We start from the raw sequence: 19,345 nt of genomic DNA, 5'->3' as shown, positions 1-19,345 counted from the left end.
AAAAAATGGAGGAAGGTCTGCAAAAAAAAACAGTTTTAAGAGGACTCGCATGTGTTGTCTCCGCACTCTCCGTCTTACAAGTGCATAACATACCAAATTATACGCTCAGCAAATCACGTTTAGCTCCGTTAGTTTAAAATTTATAGTGAATTGAGTATTGACCTCTTATAAAAAATATTAAAGGTAACATTATTATCTAGAGCAGTGGTGGTGAAACTTTTTTGAGTCTAATGCCAAATTTTTGAAAACAAGGGTTTGATAATTTTTCACGTGCCCAAAGTTTGTAACTCTGTAAACACTAAATAGAAAGTATAAACAATGTAGTGATAATATAGTAACATGATCAATTTTACATATAGGAATATTATAACTTTTAAAATGTTTATAACATATTTCTTTGAATTTTTTAAAACAAAATTTAAAGAATAGCATAATTTTTCTCAATTTTAATTTTTTCCGTACCATTGAAATTTGACGAACGCGTCACTTTTGGCACGCGTGATGCGTCATCTAGATTTTCTCATAGGCTTTTTATTATATTTGAATTTTAAAGCAAGTTATTAGCATTTAAGATATACAAACAAATTACAATTTTAAAATACTCATAACTCGCTTTAAAATTAAAATATAATAAAAAGCCTAATGAGAAGCGCCAGATAATAATGTTACCTTTAATATTTATAATACAGCGTCAATTCACTTTAAATTTTAAACTAAATGAGCTAAACGTCATCTGCTGAGCGTACAGTTTTCTATGTTACGCACTTGTAAGTTGTAAGACTGATCAACACATGGAGGTGTAGCGTCATCTAAATCAGTAACACCTAATGGTCCTAATGCTACAGAGTACAGATAAGGTTGAGCAAGAAACTCAAAAAGGAGCATTGAGATACTAAATACAAGATACTTTGCTTTGGAGTATTGCGATACTACCTAGATACTCGATACTTGCAGGCTTTGGAATATCGCGATACTAGATACTCGATACATTTCAATAAAATTAGTCACTGGATTTTTAAAAATTATGGGGATGAGCACTTTATTAAGTAATTAGAATGACAAATAAAATAATAAAAACTAACATTTATTCAGTAATAATAATACATTAGTAATAAAACAAATCAATCGTGTTCATTACCTACTTTATCGTGAAAGGTACACAACTTTAGAACAGCTAACAAGGTAATAGTTCAAAATCGATTATGATGAACGCAAAATTTAATATGCTTTGTGTTTGTAATAACTACGGACAAAACATAATGTGGGTGACATTACTAAATCTTCTAAAGGCAGGAATATTATCTCTGCTCTCCGTTTCTCTAATCTGTTTTTAACGTTAGTTAAAACAAAAGTAATGTTTACCCAATTTTTATATGAATTGTGAATGGTTATAAATATTTAAAAATACTTTACATAGGTACTTATAACTTACTCATAACTTGCTTAAAAATTAAAATATAATAAAATTTCAATTAGTGAACATATAAATATTTTTTCTTTTTGATAATTTAATAGTTCACTCTAATATTTAAAAGAACAACACAAAATTGGAACAGCTGAATCCAACCCGAATGTAAATTTTGGTATGTCATAAACAAGTAATTCAAATACAACACAATAATAATATGCTACCTGCAGACCGCAAGAGGTACAACCTCCTCACAAAATATGAGAATTAAAGAACAGGTAAAAGTTACGTTAAAAGATAAAAATTATATATTAATATATTATATATTAATAAAAGTTATATCAATAGATTCCTTGAGACTTGAATGGTATTTTAATATTATTAGCTTATTTTTCCAACCCCTATAATAGGTTGCTATAGCTTGTAAGGTGACTTAGTACAATTGTACACAAATTTAGTTTTTAGCTTACGAAAAAAAATATTGTTTTTGTTTGCTTAATGAGTTGCCGTTGGTTTCAAATAATAATAATAATTTTGGCATGGGGCAACTCCAAGCAGGTTAATAACATATAAAAAACAATAGTTGTCAAAAATAATATGTTTTTACCACAAATGGTTGTATGACAATTTTTATCATGGTTACAAACTAAACTTAGGTCATATTTTTTACGAAATATAATATTTTAATAGTATGAGTATATGATATAAAAGAAATAATTTTGATATACTAATAATGCATAGTGAATTTATTGTAACTTAAAAATAAATATTAATAATATCTAGTCTTTGACAATTTTAAATTAATCATAAATGACACAATGATAATACCAATAATATATTATACTAACTTAATTACTTAAAGTAAACATTAAATCACACATATCTATTTTGATTTCAAAACTGTTTACATTATTCAATGTGTATTTTAGAACATGAGTGATTAGGAATTATTACTTTATTTGAGTTATTTTTTTACAAGAATATAAAATACAAATTAGTTTTTTGATTTGTCGTACTTGTTTAATTTAAATTATAAAAAAATGTATGCACACTTGGCATTAATACATAGACAATGTTTAAATATGTTTCAAGTGTAATGATTGAACAATGACTTATATTTGAAGGAGTAATCGAATTTAACATCATACAATTGTTTAACTTGAAAAAAAATTTAAATGTCAAGATTTCATATTGAAATTTGTCTTAGAAATCAATACATTCATTCTTATAAATTAATTAAGTGTAATATTAAAAATACCATTATAAAATTATTGAGAAATATGTTTAAAAAAAAAGTTTACAGTTGATAATTTAAATTCACAATTATTTAGACTAAAGGATAACTGGCACTGGATGCAACACCACAGTTGTTTTTCTTGTTACGTGCCATCATTATATAACCTTCAGCTCCCCAATTCTTGCCCCATGAATTTTTAACAATCCAGTAGTCACCTCCTTTCTTATCGCTACCGTAACCAACAGCAAGCACACCATGGTCCAGTTCTGTGGAACTACAATGAGGATTGTAAAATACCCCCTTTTTATAGAATTGGAATTTCTCTGATGAAGCATCAATAGCAATAGACACTGGCCCAACAGTAGCCAAAGCATGCATCAGGGCTTCTTCATCACCTTCAGGTATATCTACAAAACCTTTGTCAGTGGCACCAGAGTTTTCGGGGTTGTAACGACACTTGTCATCCTAAATAAAATTTCAAATAAATATTGTTGGTAATTTATCAAAGAAACTTTTAAATATCTTACCTCGGCTTCATATGGGTAAGATTTTTCAGTATCAAGTCCCTTATTAGATTTGATGTACTTGAAAGCATTATCCATAAGACCACCTTCACACCCGTTGTTACCGTATTTACGAGAACAATCAATAAGGTTCTGCTCACTCAAAGATACTAGCACACCAGTTTTGCGGAAATGTTGTCCTTCTAATGCTCCAGTCTGTAATTACATGATAATATAATAACATATCAATTACTATTAAGAATATTGTATAATAAATAGATACAAAATAAAAAAAGCGGGTAAGTCGTGTATGTCGCTCTGCTGTACAGTAGGTTACAAGTGGGTTACTGTAATGGATGGAATTAAATTTGAATCCAATGATATTATATCATTGTATACGGAAAAACGATTCTGAGCGAAGACGGTTTATCTGTCTAGGATATATTATAGATTATTAAAAATTTTCAAATCTTAGTTTTAAAAAGAAAAATTTTTATGAATTTCTAGTTAGAAATAATTTGCGAATTTTCATGATTTTTACATATGTTGTCAAAATTCAAACTTTGAATGCTTGTAAAAAAAAAATTGTGACTATGTATTTCTTTTATTTTTCAACTTCTATTGTAAAAATATGTTAGGAGCCTTGTATTAAATTTTCAAATCTTAGAATTAAAAAGGAAAACTTTTATGAATTTCTATCTAAGATAATTTGAATATTGCCGTAATTTTTACGTATTTAGTCAAAATTTGAACTTTAAATGCTTATAAAAAAAAATTGTGACTATATATTTCTTTTATTTTTCAATTGCTATTGTAAAAATATATAATGAGCCTTGTATTAAATTTTTAAATCTTAGATATAAAAGGAAAATTTTTTATGAATTTCTAGCATAAAATAATTTACGAATTTTCGTGATTTTTAATAATATGTTGTAAAAATTCAAACTTTGAATGCTTATAAAAAAAAATTGTGACTATGTATTTCTTTTATTTTTCAACTTCTATTGTAAAAATATGTTAGGAGCCTTGTATTAAATTTTCAAATCTTAGAATTAAAAAGGAAAACTTTTATGAATTTCTATCTAAGATAATTTGAATATTGCCGTAATTTTTACGTATTTAGTCAAAATTTGAACTTTAAATGCTTATAAAAAAAAATTGTGACTATATATTTCTTTTATTTTTCAATTGCTATTGTAAAAATATATAATGAGCCTTGTATTAAATTTTTAAATCTTAGATATAAAAGGAAAATTTTTTATGAATTTCTAGCATAAAATAATTTACGAATTTTCGTGATTTTTAATAATATGTTGTAAAAATTCAAACTTTGAATGCTTATAAAAAAAAATTGTGACTATGTATTTATTTTATTTTTCAACTTCTATTGTAAAAATATGTTAGGAGCCTTGTATTAAATTTTCAAATCTTAGAATTAAAAAGAAAAACTTTTATGAATTTCTATCTAAGATAATTTGAACATTGCCGTAATTTTTACGTATTTAGTCAAAATTTGAACTTTAAATGCTTATAAAAAAAAATCGTGCCTACGAATTTTTAATATTTTTTAACTTCTATTGTTACAATGTGTTAGAAGCCTTGTATTAAATTTTCAAGCTTTTCTACCGAACAAATACATTTTTATCGATATTTATAGAAAAAAAAAACTAAAAAAGTTGAAAAATTAAAATGTCAGTAAACAGCTCAAAACAAATCTAAATATTTTGAAAATTTTATCAAATATATAAAACGCCTATATAAACATTCAGTCAAAATTTCAAGTATCTGCGGTAATTTGTTTTAGAGTTACACCAAAATAAGGAAATCGCTAAAAGTGAAAATCCAATGTTGTAAAAATTTAAATTTCAAATGCTCATAAAAATTTAATTTGAATTTCCGGTGAAATTTTTATTTGTGATAAAGATTGAAAAACTTGTAAGGAATCATGTATTAAGTTTTTAAATCTTAGATTTAAAAAGAAAATTTTTTATGAATTTCTAGCTTAAAATAATTTGTGAATTTTCGTGATTTTTACGTATTTTGTCAAAATTCAAACTTTGAATGCTTATAAAAAAAAATTGTGACTATGAATTTATTTTATTTTTCAACTGCTATTGTAACAATATGTTAAGAGCCTTGTATTAAATTTTTAAGCTTTTCTGCATAACAAATAAATTTTTATCGATATTAATTTAAAAAAAACTAATAATGATCGAAAATTTAAAATGCCTATGAATAGTTCAACTTAAGTCGAAATTTTTTGAAAATTGCATGGTGGATAGAATATACTTATATAAACATTAGGTGAAAATTTCATGTATCTATGGTCATTTGTTTTAAAGTTACATCAAAAACCAAAATCGATTTTGTCGAAAAATGAGTGTGCGTAAAATTTCCCGGTTTTCCCTTAATTTTTAGTTTGTTTTTCTCAATTATTTAGAAAAGTATTAAGAATTTTTTACTTTTGACTCCCCAAAGTACCAACTAGATTCACTTTCTGATCGAACGAGGTACTGAAGTCAAAAATCGAAGCATTTTTACTGCCCCAAAACGTGATGACAGAAAAAAAAAAAAAAAAAAAACACATCATGGTAAAATCAATACATTCATCGCTCCGCTCAGAATCTAAAATATGATGTATTGTACAATTATTAATACAAATGTACTGTTACTTTAGACACAATAAAACAATACCACACAAATCTATTCCACACCATATTAATAAAATTATAAAACATTTTAAAAATATTTCAGTGGCAGTAACCATATATTCTTGATTTTTTAAAATAAAAATTGTAATTAAAATTAAGAACTAGGTACCTGGCAGGCCCGTATAAAAGGCCTGGGGGTGGGATTCAATCCCAATTAAATAATGCATTCATTTTGATAGTGAATGATTCGAACACTGCATAAATGTTACAAAATCTTGAAAATATTTATACAACCCATTAGTATAAACATTAAAAATATTAAAATGATGAAAAATAGATGGATAAAGCTGAGCCGTACTAGGCGTAGAGTAATAAATAGATACGTAGAATTCCAGAGATTATTCTCAAGTCTAAAGTAATATTATTTTTTAGATTCTGAGCAGATCAATAAATATATAGATATAGCAATTATGTATTTTTTCTTGTCTGTAAATATTTAACCTAGAAGAAAAATGCTTCAATCTTGATTCTTGTTTCAGTTATTGTCAATAAGAAATTATATTTTATTATTATGTGTACAATAGTACATATTTTGTAATATTCAATAAGCTCTAAATTTTGAATAAATTTTGAATAGTTGATATCTAAAAGGAGCTTAAATTTTTCAGATTTTAGTGGTAACATTTTCTAAGCACAAACAACAACACGTTGCTATTATTTTACAGAAATAGTTTTGTGAATATAATACCTACCAAGCTAATAATAATTCATATAATATGTGTGGGTAATAAATAATATATCAGTTTATTAAACATAAAACATCTATTATTGAACAGATGTGGCAATTCTATAAAATAATTTGACCTTAGTCATATATACAAATAAATCACATAAATAAACAGAAGAAAGTGTTTAACACATAATAAAAGAATGTCACAAAAGAAAACAATAAAATTGTATTCAATTATTCCAAACTTGATTAACATTGAAATATTGCATAATAATAATTGTATATCATTACTTTTTAACATTTATTATTGATGGTTACTAGAATGGGTTCTTTCATTAGTTTTTTTTAGCGTTATTAACACTTTGTTTAATACAACAATAATTTAAATTCCATAATGATTTTAAATACCTATACATAACTCATCATAAAATATATAAGATAACATTATGAGTATTGTCAAAGAAACAATATTTAATTACAATTGAAAATTAAAAACAAGATAAATATAATACAATTATATAGATCTTAGTAAGAACTAGATCAGATTTTAATCTTAAAAATATAAAAGTAATGATACTTATTTAGTTATGTTTTTATGTTTTTTAATAATTGTGGATTTAGATTAACAATAATTTCTTTCAGACCCGCGTATAAAATAAATGATTTTAATTTAATAAAAGAATACCTAACTTCCTGATTTTAAAAACAACTATAGTATCATTAACCATTATAAATTATTGTGTATAGCTAAACTTATATTAATTCTATCTGCAACATTTTTTTTTCATATTATATAAGTTTTAATTCCAAAAGTTATTTTATTTAGATACCTTACATACTTTAAGGTAAAATGAAATAAATTTAAAATTTGTATTGTTAGGTACAGTTAAGTAGACTTGGGCAGCAGAATTTTTAGAAAATAATTTTGATTACCTTAATATTTATATATTTATTGTATTTTATATGTATCATGGAAGACATAAACGTCATTCTACAATTATGTGTCAAGCCCCATGTAGGCCAAAGAAAAATTTGTCATAAACGGTAACATACACTTTTGTCCGCTACAATGTAGAAAACATATGTTTCAGACAAATGTTACTTGGCCTGCACAAGGCTTAAAATATGGAATTATGCAAACAAAACTTATATTTCAGAAGTTAAAAATACACAAAAAATTATAAGAGATATAATGATTAATTATATACTTTTAATTTAAACTTACGGCACTGAATGACCAGCATGATCCACATTGGCCTTGGTTTTTGACTGGGGTTACATATCCTTTCTTTCTCCAGTCCACTGATTTTGGAATAACAACATTTTCAGATTTCAAGAAAATCACAGCTTCATCTTTAGTGAAATTGCTATCACCAGCCAAACTGGGTTTGAATCCATTCATCATTTTAGTATATTCGTGTTGCATCTATTATGTTTTAATATTAATAATATTTATATGGCAATAAAATTAATTTTTACTATACTTACCAAATCACCAAAATCATTCATTTCCAATGCATATGTTTCTTCGCCAGATTCATATAATTTATTATGTCTTGCAATCTTTAACTTATTATCTAAATAGACTTTTTTACGGAATGTTTCTTCTTTAACATCATCATATAATTTCTTGAATTGAATCTTAAAAAAATAAATAAATAAATAAAATAAATATCTCAACTCCCTAACTGTACAAATATACAGATTATACATACTTTGAATAAACTCCATTCTTCTTCAATAACTTCATTTAACTTTATTGAGCTCACTGAGCTGATGACTAAAGCCACCAATCCAAAAACTATGAATACCTTCATGTTACTGTAAAAAAAATATATATTAATTTAAAAAAAATGTCTATCTAGAGCCCTTCAACTTTTTTTATAATAACAATAACAATAAATAACTAATTGAATAAGCGAATTTGCAATCATAATAATTATTTAACAACAAAAACAAATTTAATATTTACCTAATTATTTTAGTATAAGAAAAATAATAGAAGCAGTTTGTGAATAGTAGATAGTAACAATAAATTGTCAATAATTGAACTGAACAATTTTAAGAATTTAGAGGTTATCAAAACTATTCAAAACTTATACTGATAACCTTTGATACATCAATTAAAAATATTGTATTGTTGACTGTTGTATTGATATTAATCATGAATTAATATATTATCTTATACATATTTTGAACTAATAAAATCAAATTCATTTTAAAATTATTATTGCAAGTTTTCTTAGTAGTAATTTACACGTTTCAAAATAGCATTTGTAAAATATTGAAGAAAGTATCATAGAAATTGTCTACCTATTGCACATAATATAACATACAACAATAATAGGTCAACTAATTACAAAAACTAAGCAACATGAAGGTTACATTTTTAAGTACTAGGTGTCAAGCACAGAATATAATCTACCAAGTATTTAAGCACATAATATTAATATATTAGTTGCTAAACAACAATTCTTCAACTTAGTGAAACCTTAATAATTAAGAATTGTATCCGAAATTGTCTTAAAAACTCAATAAACTTATAATTTTAAAAGTATATCAACATCTTTGACGAAAATGACAAAACAATAGACAACAATTCCATATCCTTTTCAACAATCACTATAAAAATTATTTGATTGACTTTTTGGTAAAAAATCTCAGATGGTTAGACGATAATTCGAAAGTTTTCGATATACTTGCAAATTATAATTTTAACAACTTTATTAGAAAAAATAATCTATGGGAATACTACCTATTAGGATGATTAGAACGTCATATTTAAACGATGAACGCCATTAATGATAGCGAAATTCATTTATCTATCGAAACACCGCCTTTAACATTCGTAATCTTACTGTTAGAGTGAAAAAAAATCAAAATTGTCTTACGTGAGGTACCGTACACAATAACGTAAACTATAGTATATTAGTTAGTGTGTGCAGAACAAAGAATCAGAACCAGTGACGCTGCAACAACACGCTTGTGATGAGTTGAAGGTGATGTACTGAAGTACTGCCGAGTGTACAGCACGGAACGTAGACGATTGACGTGTGATCAAGTCGACCAACTGCGCAATATTATTTATTTTATAATTTTATAGTAACAAGCGACGGGACAAAGAGACAAGAGCGAGCGGAGGGACCGAAGGCCGTCTGTTGACGATAAGGATGGGTTGTCGATGGCGGGTAGAAGGGGGGAGGAGGCGAGTTCTAATCCGGCAGCTGGACGGATGACGGATGTCAACAGTGATCGTCGATTGTCGAAAAATGTAAAATAATATATTATAGTATCATTACTATATATAAAATTATAAATATTATACATTTATAAAATTGTATGTATTACTCGTTTATATAATTGTTACATAAGCCAAAGATTAGTAATATTGTACATAAAATGTAACAAACTAACAAAAGTAAAAGCATTGATTATAGAATAGTCTATTCTATAATCAATGGTAAAAGTAAAACACTAAACAATAACGGCTAACGATAATAAACAATAATAATAGGTAATTACCATAGCAACAGTATTTTAATATTTAATGAACACTGATATATACAAAAGCCAAAAATATTTCTTGGTCAATTCCAACGATAAGATATCCGATCGAGGCAATGGATTTAATCGCATTCTTAAAGATGGAAATTTCAATAATTATATTATATTTATTATTTAATTATCATTAATCATCAATAATTATTATCATTATTTAATTTGTATCAACGGTCAGTAGGGAATACTCCGAATACTAAATTTACAATTAACTTTTCTAGTTGACGGATTTGTGGGTGGTTATCAGTCATCATAATAAAATATAATCATAAATTATATTCTTATTGAAATCCCATCGCATGCAATAAAATACCAATACATTTTGTCGGTTTAAAAAAATTCTACTATATACTATCGTCCTCTCTTTGTCTTCCACGCATCCACACATTAATGATGAACATCCTACTAATATCATCCTTATATGATAGGCAATAGCTGTGGCGGACTATGGAAAAATTCGACGTATTTCGTTGTGCATTGCGCGTTAAGGCAAATAAAAACACACGGTAACAAGGAAAATAATGAAATCGACGACGACCATGAGACATCAGTAACGAGAACAAACGAAGTGAATTTATTAATAACAAGCAATAAACGCGACACAAACAATGTTTTTATAATATAATGTATTTATGATAATTGATAACGAATTCGGACTTTGGAATTTACGACCGACGGTGACGCACGAGTGCACGACCGGTTGTCGATACAGTTCCGAGTTTATTTTTTTTAGTAAACATTGAACTTACCTCACAATGACCTTTAACTCTAACAAACAACAACTGCTTCGACGGAACGGCGAGATGACCGTTGTAGGTCGTTGTGTCGACGAGATACAGCGAATAAACGAGACACTATGAATAGTAATGGATTTTGCGTTCGTTTTCCGTGTCTGCGAGGAAATAGTTTAATGGATATATAAGTATAAGACAAGTGTTGCACGTAGATATGTGACGAATAACGACTGAGTAGTAAGTATTTAGTCAAGTACTAACGTTATTCAATATTAATTTATTAAAACAATGATCGAATCACGAATGTATAAATGCAATTAACTATAACGAATTAATGACTATGATCGGACTGATCGGAGTATCAAATCATTAACCAGTTACTACAACTCCGCGTCCCGCCGACCCACTGATCTGATATCGAGAACAGCTGATCACGATTCGCGGTCGTCGCTCGTCGACTTGTTGTTGTTGTTCTTTTGTGTTTACTGTTTACGTTCGATAGTCAGCTGTTCACCTACCGAGAGGCGAGAATCAGAGATGCCATTATGCCAATGCCCGATATGCCAATTGGCAATATACCATAGGTTTAGGTTGTTCGGCAGTTCTAACCTGTTACTATGAATTTAGAAAAGTCAATACTCAATAATAATATAGGTAACTACAAAAAAATCAAAAATTATAAATTAAATAATTCTGCATATAATTTGACCAGAGTAAAATACAGAAAAATAACATTATGTAATTACTATGTCTGAAGTGTGTCATATCAGGACATTTACCAAAATCGTAAATTTCCTTGAGGAAAATCCAGTAAACAGTAATTCCTAAAGTTGAAACAAACAGATCTAGTGAATTTCTATAATATCCACTATCAAATAGACAATGCTAGAGTAGGTTTATCAAACATGTATTCAGGATTGGAGGTTTAAACATATTTTTAATAATCCATAGACCATATTTGTACAATTATAATAATTATATATATAAAGAGTGTAGTTAGTCATTGTTATATTATAAATGTATAACAACTCTAAAATTTCAAAGGGGTGCCGGGGTGGTTTGAACCCCTTTTTATTATTATGATTATGAAGTGTTCTTGATATACATGGTAATTAAACTTATTGATAAAATAATAACAATATTTAACATTTAGACAATTGATATGCTTAAATGAATTACAATCGGTGTGAACCTCTAAACCCCCTCCCCTGTATTTGGGCTTTTCCAGAGCTTTATACTTTCATATTCATAGTAATATTGTTATATCTATATCATCATCTAAATTCCAATGTTCAGCCAGAACTTGATGCGTAATTGCCATGGAAATGTCCAAAAATAGTTTAATATTTAATCCCAATTTTTCTTCATTCTTAATAAGAGGTAACTGTAACTAATCTCTTATACCATTACTAAGTGATAATAGATAAAAATAAAACCGACAGAAGAGACAGAGGGAAAAGAGGCCTCCCATCGGCCATCAGAGGTACTTCAATGAAAATAATTTAAGGTATTCATAAAATAATAATAATAGTACAATATACAAATAATGATAATAATTATAGGTTAATTATAACTTATATAAGTAATAAAAATCATAGCTGGAGCAAGTCATTTTATTTTTAGAAAATTATAGGTAATGACACCATTGCATGTTTAGCCTTTTGTGGGAATTTCCAAGGACAGTTGCAGATAAGGGGATTTATTGATTCTGCCAACTACTGTTTATGATATATACATAATGATTCTACCGGACACTGTTCATCCCCCCATCATCATAGGCGAAATTAGGTGTTGGCTAGGAAGGCTTAGTCACTTCAAATATTTGTCTAGCACACTCAAATAATTATCCAACTTCCACATAATAGGTACAAATATAAATTAAAGAGTAATCCATGACTTATGAATTTTTTTATTAGAGGGTCCGTGTAACTTATAAATTTCTAGCCACCCCCTCCCAAAAAAAAATAAAAATAAACTTTATTTGCGCCTAAGTCCATCATGTGTATTTTAAAATCTAAAATCGTATAAATTAAATTTTATAATATTTGGTTACATATCTTAATTGTATAAAACATTTATTTGGCAAAATATCAAAAAACAATGTATGGAAAATGTTTAAGTTCACTTATTAACTGTGTCCAAATATTATCAAAAGGTTATACACATTAATTTTGAATTATATAAATACAATAATATTAAAATATATTATATTGTCTAAATTATACTGAACAGACTATACATTTTAACATAGGTACAAGGCAGGGAATGAACAATATCTGGCGGAATCTATACAAGATTGGTGAAATCAATACGCACCCGCAGATGATATTTGGACGATAAGGGGGTTATAGTATGATGGGTTAGCTTGTTATTGAATTGCTTATATTCTCATAGCGAATCTTGGCTAATTCAGAGATGTTGAATAAATTGAGGTCAAAGTGAAGGGTATTATAGCGAAGAACTTTAGATTAAGACCTATTTGTACACGATTAGCGATTGATACTTTGGCTTAACCCCATAGCTGTGAGTCGTAGGACTAGGTGGATCTGAAAATTAGCTTATACGTTCAGCAGTAATTTAGTAGATAGAAAATAACATAGACTCACTAAATAACTCAGACCATCAGAACCAGGCCGTATATCAGTGTTTAGGAGCAAAAACGCTTTCATTAACGCTCTTTAAACGTTGTTTAAAACGACGCAATGTAAAGACGTAATATATGTCATAACCACTTCATGAAATCGATCTTTTCATGAAAATATCACCATTTCGTGAAATGGAAACACGTTTTTTACACTTTGTGAAATTCAAAAATATTTCACGAAATGGTCACTTTTTCACGAATAGGTCACTCAATTTTAACATCGTGTAATTTTTTTCACAAATAAGTGGTCGTTCACTTTGTATACTGAAATACAACATTTAACAACTATTATTCTACCCTTATAAATGTAACTTAAATAATTATACATAGTAATAAAGTTTATTTATATCATATTAATTTATTAACCGTATTCTGAACATTTTTTATAAATTAGAGTAGGAAAATGTATTGTGACAACGACTGTTACATTTTAGATTACCTTTAAAACAAACACATCTTTTGGTTTGACAAGCACTTTTACACGAACAACTTAAAAATCCCAGACCTCCAGATATAATTTGGGCACTTTCACGCAAGGTTAATTCTTTATGATCATTATTATGATTAAGACTTTTATCAAAACCAATAAATATCACACACATTTCAGATAGTCTAGTAATTGCAGTATAATACTATAATAGTCGTAAAGAATAATTTGGATATTATTTAAGTATTTATTATTTATTGTATTATTTGACGAGGTTAATATGGATATAATCAAATTTGACGTTTCCGTTAAGTTGTTCGTGTAAAAGTGCTTGTCAAACCAAAAGATGTGTTTGTTTTAAAGGTAATCTAAAATGTAACAGTCGATGTCACAATACATTTTCCTACTCTAATTTATAAAAAATGTTCACAATACGGTTAATAAATTAATATGATATAAATAAACTTTATTATTATATATAATTATTTAAGTTAAATTTATAAGGGTAGAATAAGTTGTTAAATGTTGTATTTCAGTACACAAAGTGAACGACCACTTATTTGTGAGAAAAATTACACGATGTTAAAATTGAGTGACCTCTTCATGAAAAAGTGACCATTTCGTGAAATATTTTTGAATTTCACAAAGTGTAAAAAACGTTTTTCCATTTCACGAAATGGTCATCTTTTCATGAAAAGATCGATTCCATGAAGTGGTTACGACATATATACCAATAAATTCAGTTGGGTGTTAATTTTTGTCTAATTTTCCTTAGTTAAGGTCTTTTCTAAAATTGAAACGATTATTTCTGACACCCGTCAAACGTCAAAATGATAAAAAAAAATGTGTTAGGTTCAGATTATTGTTCTATGAAAATGAAATAAAACACTTCGTTTAGTACAGAAAACCATCAAGTTTATTATTGTTGATAAAATAATGTGTTTAATTCAGGAACCCTTTAAGTAATGGTATTTGGAAAGTTTTTTTTAGTTTTATCGAAATCATAAAATTCGCACTTAACGGGTTTCTGAAATCATCTGTATTTACTATTGTTTATCGTCGATTTTTTTTTAATTTTCAGAATTTCAAATTTTCACTAATTTCTTTTCTATACTTCTAGTATTTTCTTTTTACGTCAACCTGCATTTTTTTTTTTACTTGTTACTTATTAAAAATCGAATAATGTGAGTTGGTATACTATTTAATTTTAATGGGAATGATTCAATGATTCACAAACGTCTGTGGTGCATTATATTGATAAGTTTAGTAATTTGGTCCATATATGAATGTTGGAATTCAATCCCCTCTCTATGAGCTATTGACTACTATAATAAGCAAGCCTAGTTATACGCCCTAGCCCCTAGGCCTATGTTAGCATTTGTATTACCTATTATATATATTTTTTTTTCTATAGATGCAGCATAGCAGCATACATAATAGCAATTCAACCAAATTAAATTAAATTATTTATAATTATATAAAATTAAATTCTCTGCCATAATTACAATGAAGTACCAATCACAAATGACGCAATTGACTTCGGTATACCACGAATCATAGGCGTAATCTTGGGGTGGGCAAGAGGGGGCAACTGCCCCTCCAGATATTTTATTGAGGGGGAAATAGTGTCGTTTTGCTCCCCTTTAAAAGTTATAATTTATAATTCAATTTCTATTTTATCATAGAAAAATTAAACAGCATAATGGATTGTATAATAATTAATAATAATAGATTTATCGTTTTGACTTTTTGAGCGCCTCAGTTTATTATTTATTAATAGTATCATTATAAATCGAGCGCCTTCATATCGTAATACGAGGAATCAGGGACTGAAATTAAGAACAAATTTGATGGTTATCTTTTGAAATTCCCCATATATTTCATTACATTATCATACATTTATCAGTGATAAATTATCACACAACAATGACGTGTTAATATAAAATTAAATCATCATACCATTCATTCCCATCCCTTAAATTATGTTGAATAATACAATTAGCCTCAAGCATTGTGTAAATAAATATTTAATATGTGTACGTTTAAGGTATACAAAATATTAATTTTTGGTTATTCTTAAGCTTAACCTTAAGAAAAGGCCTACACCCACAACCCGCATGTTTAGTCTCCGTTTTACAATTAATGTACAACATAACACAAACCATTTTGGATGGGACAACCAACTATAAACATCCTATATGTACCTATTTATAGAAGAATTATCAAAATTTCACATCGTATAGGGAAGAACTTTATATGGGTCCATAGACTTTATACGTAGAAGGTATCTATGCGATTATTGCGATTTTATTATTTGGAGGATGATATTAATACAATTTAACTTATCAGTTTGAAAACATTAGGTATTTTTTATTTAAGAGGACGCCACACCCACGATTAGTGTTGTCTCAGTCTCAGTTTACGAATGCGTACCATACCAAATTTACCCTTAGCAGTTCATGTTTTACTCCGTCAATATTAAAAATTAGAGTGAATAGACCTATTATACAACTTGATAGTTAACTAAGTTAACACATTATCTATGTTTTGTTGGAAGTGTTTTTACGATAATTCAGTTTTCTAGTGAGTTATGAGCATTTTTATTTTACAATTGATTATACGTGTATAAGGGCCAGTTATACCGTCTACGGTTAAACATCGATTACGCTTAATCAGCTGATACCAGATATTTAACCGTGCAAATTCGGCCGATTAAACTCCGGTTAACTTTAATCAGGGACGGTACAACTGGCCCTAACTCACTTAAAAACTGAATTATCGTAAAAATACTTTCAACAAAACCCAGATAATGTTCTTACAATCAAGTTTTATAATAGGTCTATTCACTCTAATTTTTAAGCTGACTGAGTAGAATTAAACTTGAATTAAACTTGAACTGCTGAATGTAAATTTGGTATGATAAGCGTTTATAAGATGGAGACTACACGTCATACAGGTGTGATGGTGCCTTCTTAATTATTAAAATTATTGATTTGTGCTATCAAAGTATCAAAAACAAAAACACATCGACTTTTAAAAAGTTCTTCCCAATAAGTTGAGGAATTTTAATACGTTAACTGTCGTTCAGGCGCCGGCGGCCTCAAGAATATTTATCATGAGTATACGCCAGACATTTTTCAGTGTCATTATAAATTTGTATTTGTATATATATAGATACTATTGAATTTGAAAAAAATTTAAAATACAAAAAAAAAATGTTAAAATTATGTATATCACATCAAAAAATTGCGGGTGGTGGTAAACTCTCACGATTGTATGGTAAAATCTCCCGATTTTTAAAACTAGTAAACTCTCCCAATGGTAAACTCTCCCGGGTAAATATTATGTTTACCTGAAAGAAATGTGCAAACTCTCCCGAGTTATTTTAAATGTTATTGCTACTCTATGAATTGGCTACACTGCAGAGATTGTGATTATAATTTTTATTACGGATTGTATTACTGTATTTATTTGTGTTAACCTGTATATTTTGTCATTTAAATATTTAATTACCGTTAGAGTATTTTTAATTAAACTATTTAAAACAATATCGTCTATAATGGCTCAACCAATTCTAACTGTGCAAAACGAATAATACCCCATGCTCCCCAGCTAGCTTAGTAGTACTGAAGTAGATCCGGGAGAGTTAACATGTTCTCTTCAGGTAGTAGGTACTGAACTAGACCCGGGAGAGTTTACGTCATGTTCTCTTCAGGTAGTACTGAACTAGACCCGGCCACCCGGGAGATTTTACATGTTCCCCTGTTCCCGTCAGGTAGCACTGACTAGACCCGGGAGAGTTTACATGTTCCCGTCAGGTAGTATTGGACTAAACCCTGGAGAGTTTACCATCGGGAGAGTTAACAAACCATTAAAATCGGGAGAGTTTACAATCGCTCATTATTTCCACTGCGCCACAGCGTATTTCAAAGATCATTATTGTAGCGCCACGGAAAAGTTAATAATATAAATCCAAATTAATTTACGGCAGCCCGCGGCCGTGGCCTCCTACGAATGATATTATGGTGTGGCAGATGGCGGTCTAAAATTATCAATACCTAATTATTTTTATGCGGACGCCGGTGGCTGCAGGCTGCATGGCAATCAACGTGTTAATAATTCTACTAAAACTATAAATACAGAGAATTGGTTATCTGGTTTAAAATAGTTTTTGCCATGTTGTATATTTATTATTTGTAAAACGGAGACAACACAATAACTAATATAACTCATACTCAATAATAACGAATGTTCAGCCGATTCCATCGTCCGTGATAATTTGTTCTAATTTTAGATGTTGTATTAATATCTATTCTCGTCTATAAGCAGGCCTCTTTATTATAACATACAACTGATAATTTCGTCATCACCATTGTCCGCTTCACCCACAAACAGCCGATAAATCCTTCTTTATCCACAGATATAGATAATAAACTAGATTGCTAACTAGTAATAACAGTCGACGCCAAAAAAAGTCATGTTGGTTGTGGGCTCTGTAGTGTTATCTATTTATTAGAATACGATTAACGTGATACCCATCTAATATATAATTTGGCGGGTATTTAAAATCCAATCATAAATATAATATTTTAAAAATATATATTGAAAAATGAATTATACATAATATATCATGTATACCTAATTATATATCATTAATTAAAATGAAATTAAAATATGTGGTGTAAGATTTGATGTATCAATTAACATAAATGACCATGACTATTGTCAAAAAAAATAAAAAAGCATTTAACTTAATAAATGAAAAAAAACCGAGGTCTTCAACTAGCATCGAAAGTGTTATCAAAATTGTCAAAATAACTGAACAATGCTTTAGGTGTATAATTATTGACAAAAGACAATTACTTATATAAAATATGGACCAAAAAATAATGGTAATGGTTCAAAACTCACTTGCATTATGTAAAAATATACTTGCAGAAACAAATAAATGTTTTGAAGACATTGATGTGTGCATTCACGTCCACACAAGATATAAATGTTATTAATCTAGTAATTCGTATGGATTTAAATATTCGTATATACTCTTACAGCAAAATTTTAAGTTCTTCTATTCTGAAAGCTTAAGTCAACAAAAGACAAAGTTACATAAGTCAATTTTGTTTAATAAAATGTAGTTATACATATTTTGTTCATCGGAAATCGATAAATATTACCTGTGTATTATAATGCTTATATATAGTTCAAAGTTTTTTTTTATGGGTAAATCAAATATAATAATGAATAATGATGTATGAATATTGAATTTTGAATAATGATTGTAAATATTTCCGAGTTCATGAATCATAATAATAATAATAATATTAATTATTATATCTTTAGTATTATCTATCATAGAATAATCACAGAACAAAGGTTAGGTGCTGTCGAATAATATGTTATGGTATTATCACAACGATAAGAATTGATAAAATACCATAGCCCACAAGCAACAT

The 19,345-nt window shown here is 28.1% G+C and overlaps 1 protein-coding gene across 4 annotated transcripts; it reads right to left on the bottom strand.

Annotated features, from left to right (window-relative positions):
* Positions 1 to 1,063: 1,063 nt before the first annotated feature.
* On the bottom strand, positions 1,064 to 11,180 carry CtsL1 (cathepsin L). 4 transcript variants are annotated; one of them, XM_089225865.1, is made up of 7 exons: positions 10,837 to 11,179; positions 9,421 to 9,599; positions 8,245 to 8,350; positions 8,018 to 8,170; positions 7,755 to 7,955; positions 3,173 to 3,364; positions 1,064 to 3,110 (listed from the first exon to the last, which is right to left on the bottom strand). In XM_089225865.1, exons 3-7 carry the CDS (start codon positions 8,344 to 8,346, stop codon positions 2,736 to 2,738), a joined length of 1,023 nt encoding a protein of 340 aa, XP_089081991.1. In that variant the 5' UTR covers positions 8,347 to 8,350; positions 9,421 to 9,599; positions 10,837 to 11,179; the 3' UTR covers positions 1,064 to 2,735. The 4 variants fall into 4 exon arrangements, with proteins under 4 accessions (XP_089081991.1, XP_015379677.1, XP_015379675.1 ...); XM_015524191.2 differs by lacking the exon at positions 9,421 to 9,599 and having other exon boundaries at positions 10,837 to 11,180; XM_015524189.2 differs by lacking the exon at positions 10,837 to 11,179 and having other exon boundaries at positions 9,421 to 9,690.
* Between the last annotated feature and the right edge of the window lie 8,165 nt (positions 11,181 to 19,345).

The sequence above is a fragment of the Diuraphis noxia genome, unplaced genomic scaffold (genome assembly GCF_037042655.1).
Source record: "Diuraphis noxia isolate RWA-SAM2 unplaced genomic scaffold, SU_Dnox_SAM2 contig0004, whole genome shotgun sequence".
Classification (NCBI taxonomy): Eukaryota; Metazoa; Arthropoda; class Insecta; order Hemiptera; family Aphididae; genus Diuraphis; species Diuraphis noxia.
Note: the sequence above shows the minus strand (reverse complement) of the source record. Positions and strands in the feature narration are given on the sequence as shown.

Excerpts from the sequence above, each read along its gene's own strand:
- CtsL1 (XM_015524191.2), bottom strand. The coding sequence starts at position 8,346 with ATGAAGGTATTCATAGTTTTTGGATTGGTGGCTTTAGTCATCAGCTCA. Across the intron at positions 7,956-8,017 it reads TGAATGATTTTGGTGATTTG|ATGCAACACGAATATACTAA; the intron begins GTAAGTATAGTA and ends AAAACATAATAG. Across the intron at positions 3,111-3,172 it reads CTTACCCATATGAAGCCGAG|GATGACAAGTGTCGTTACAA; the intron begins GTAAGATATTTA and ends AATTTTATTTAG.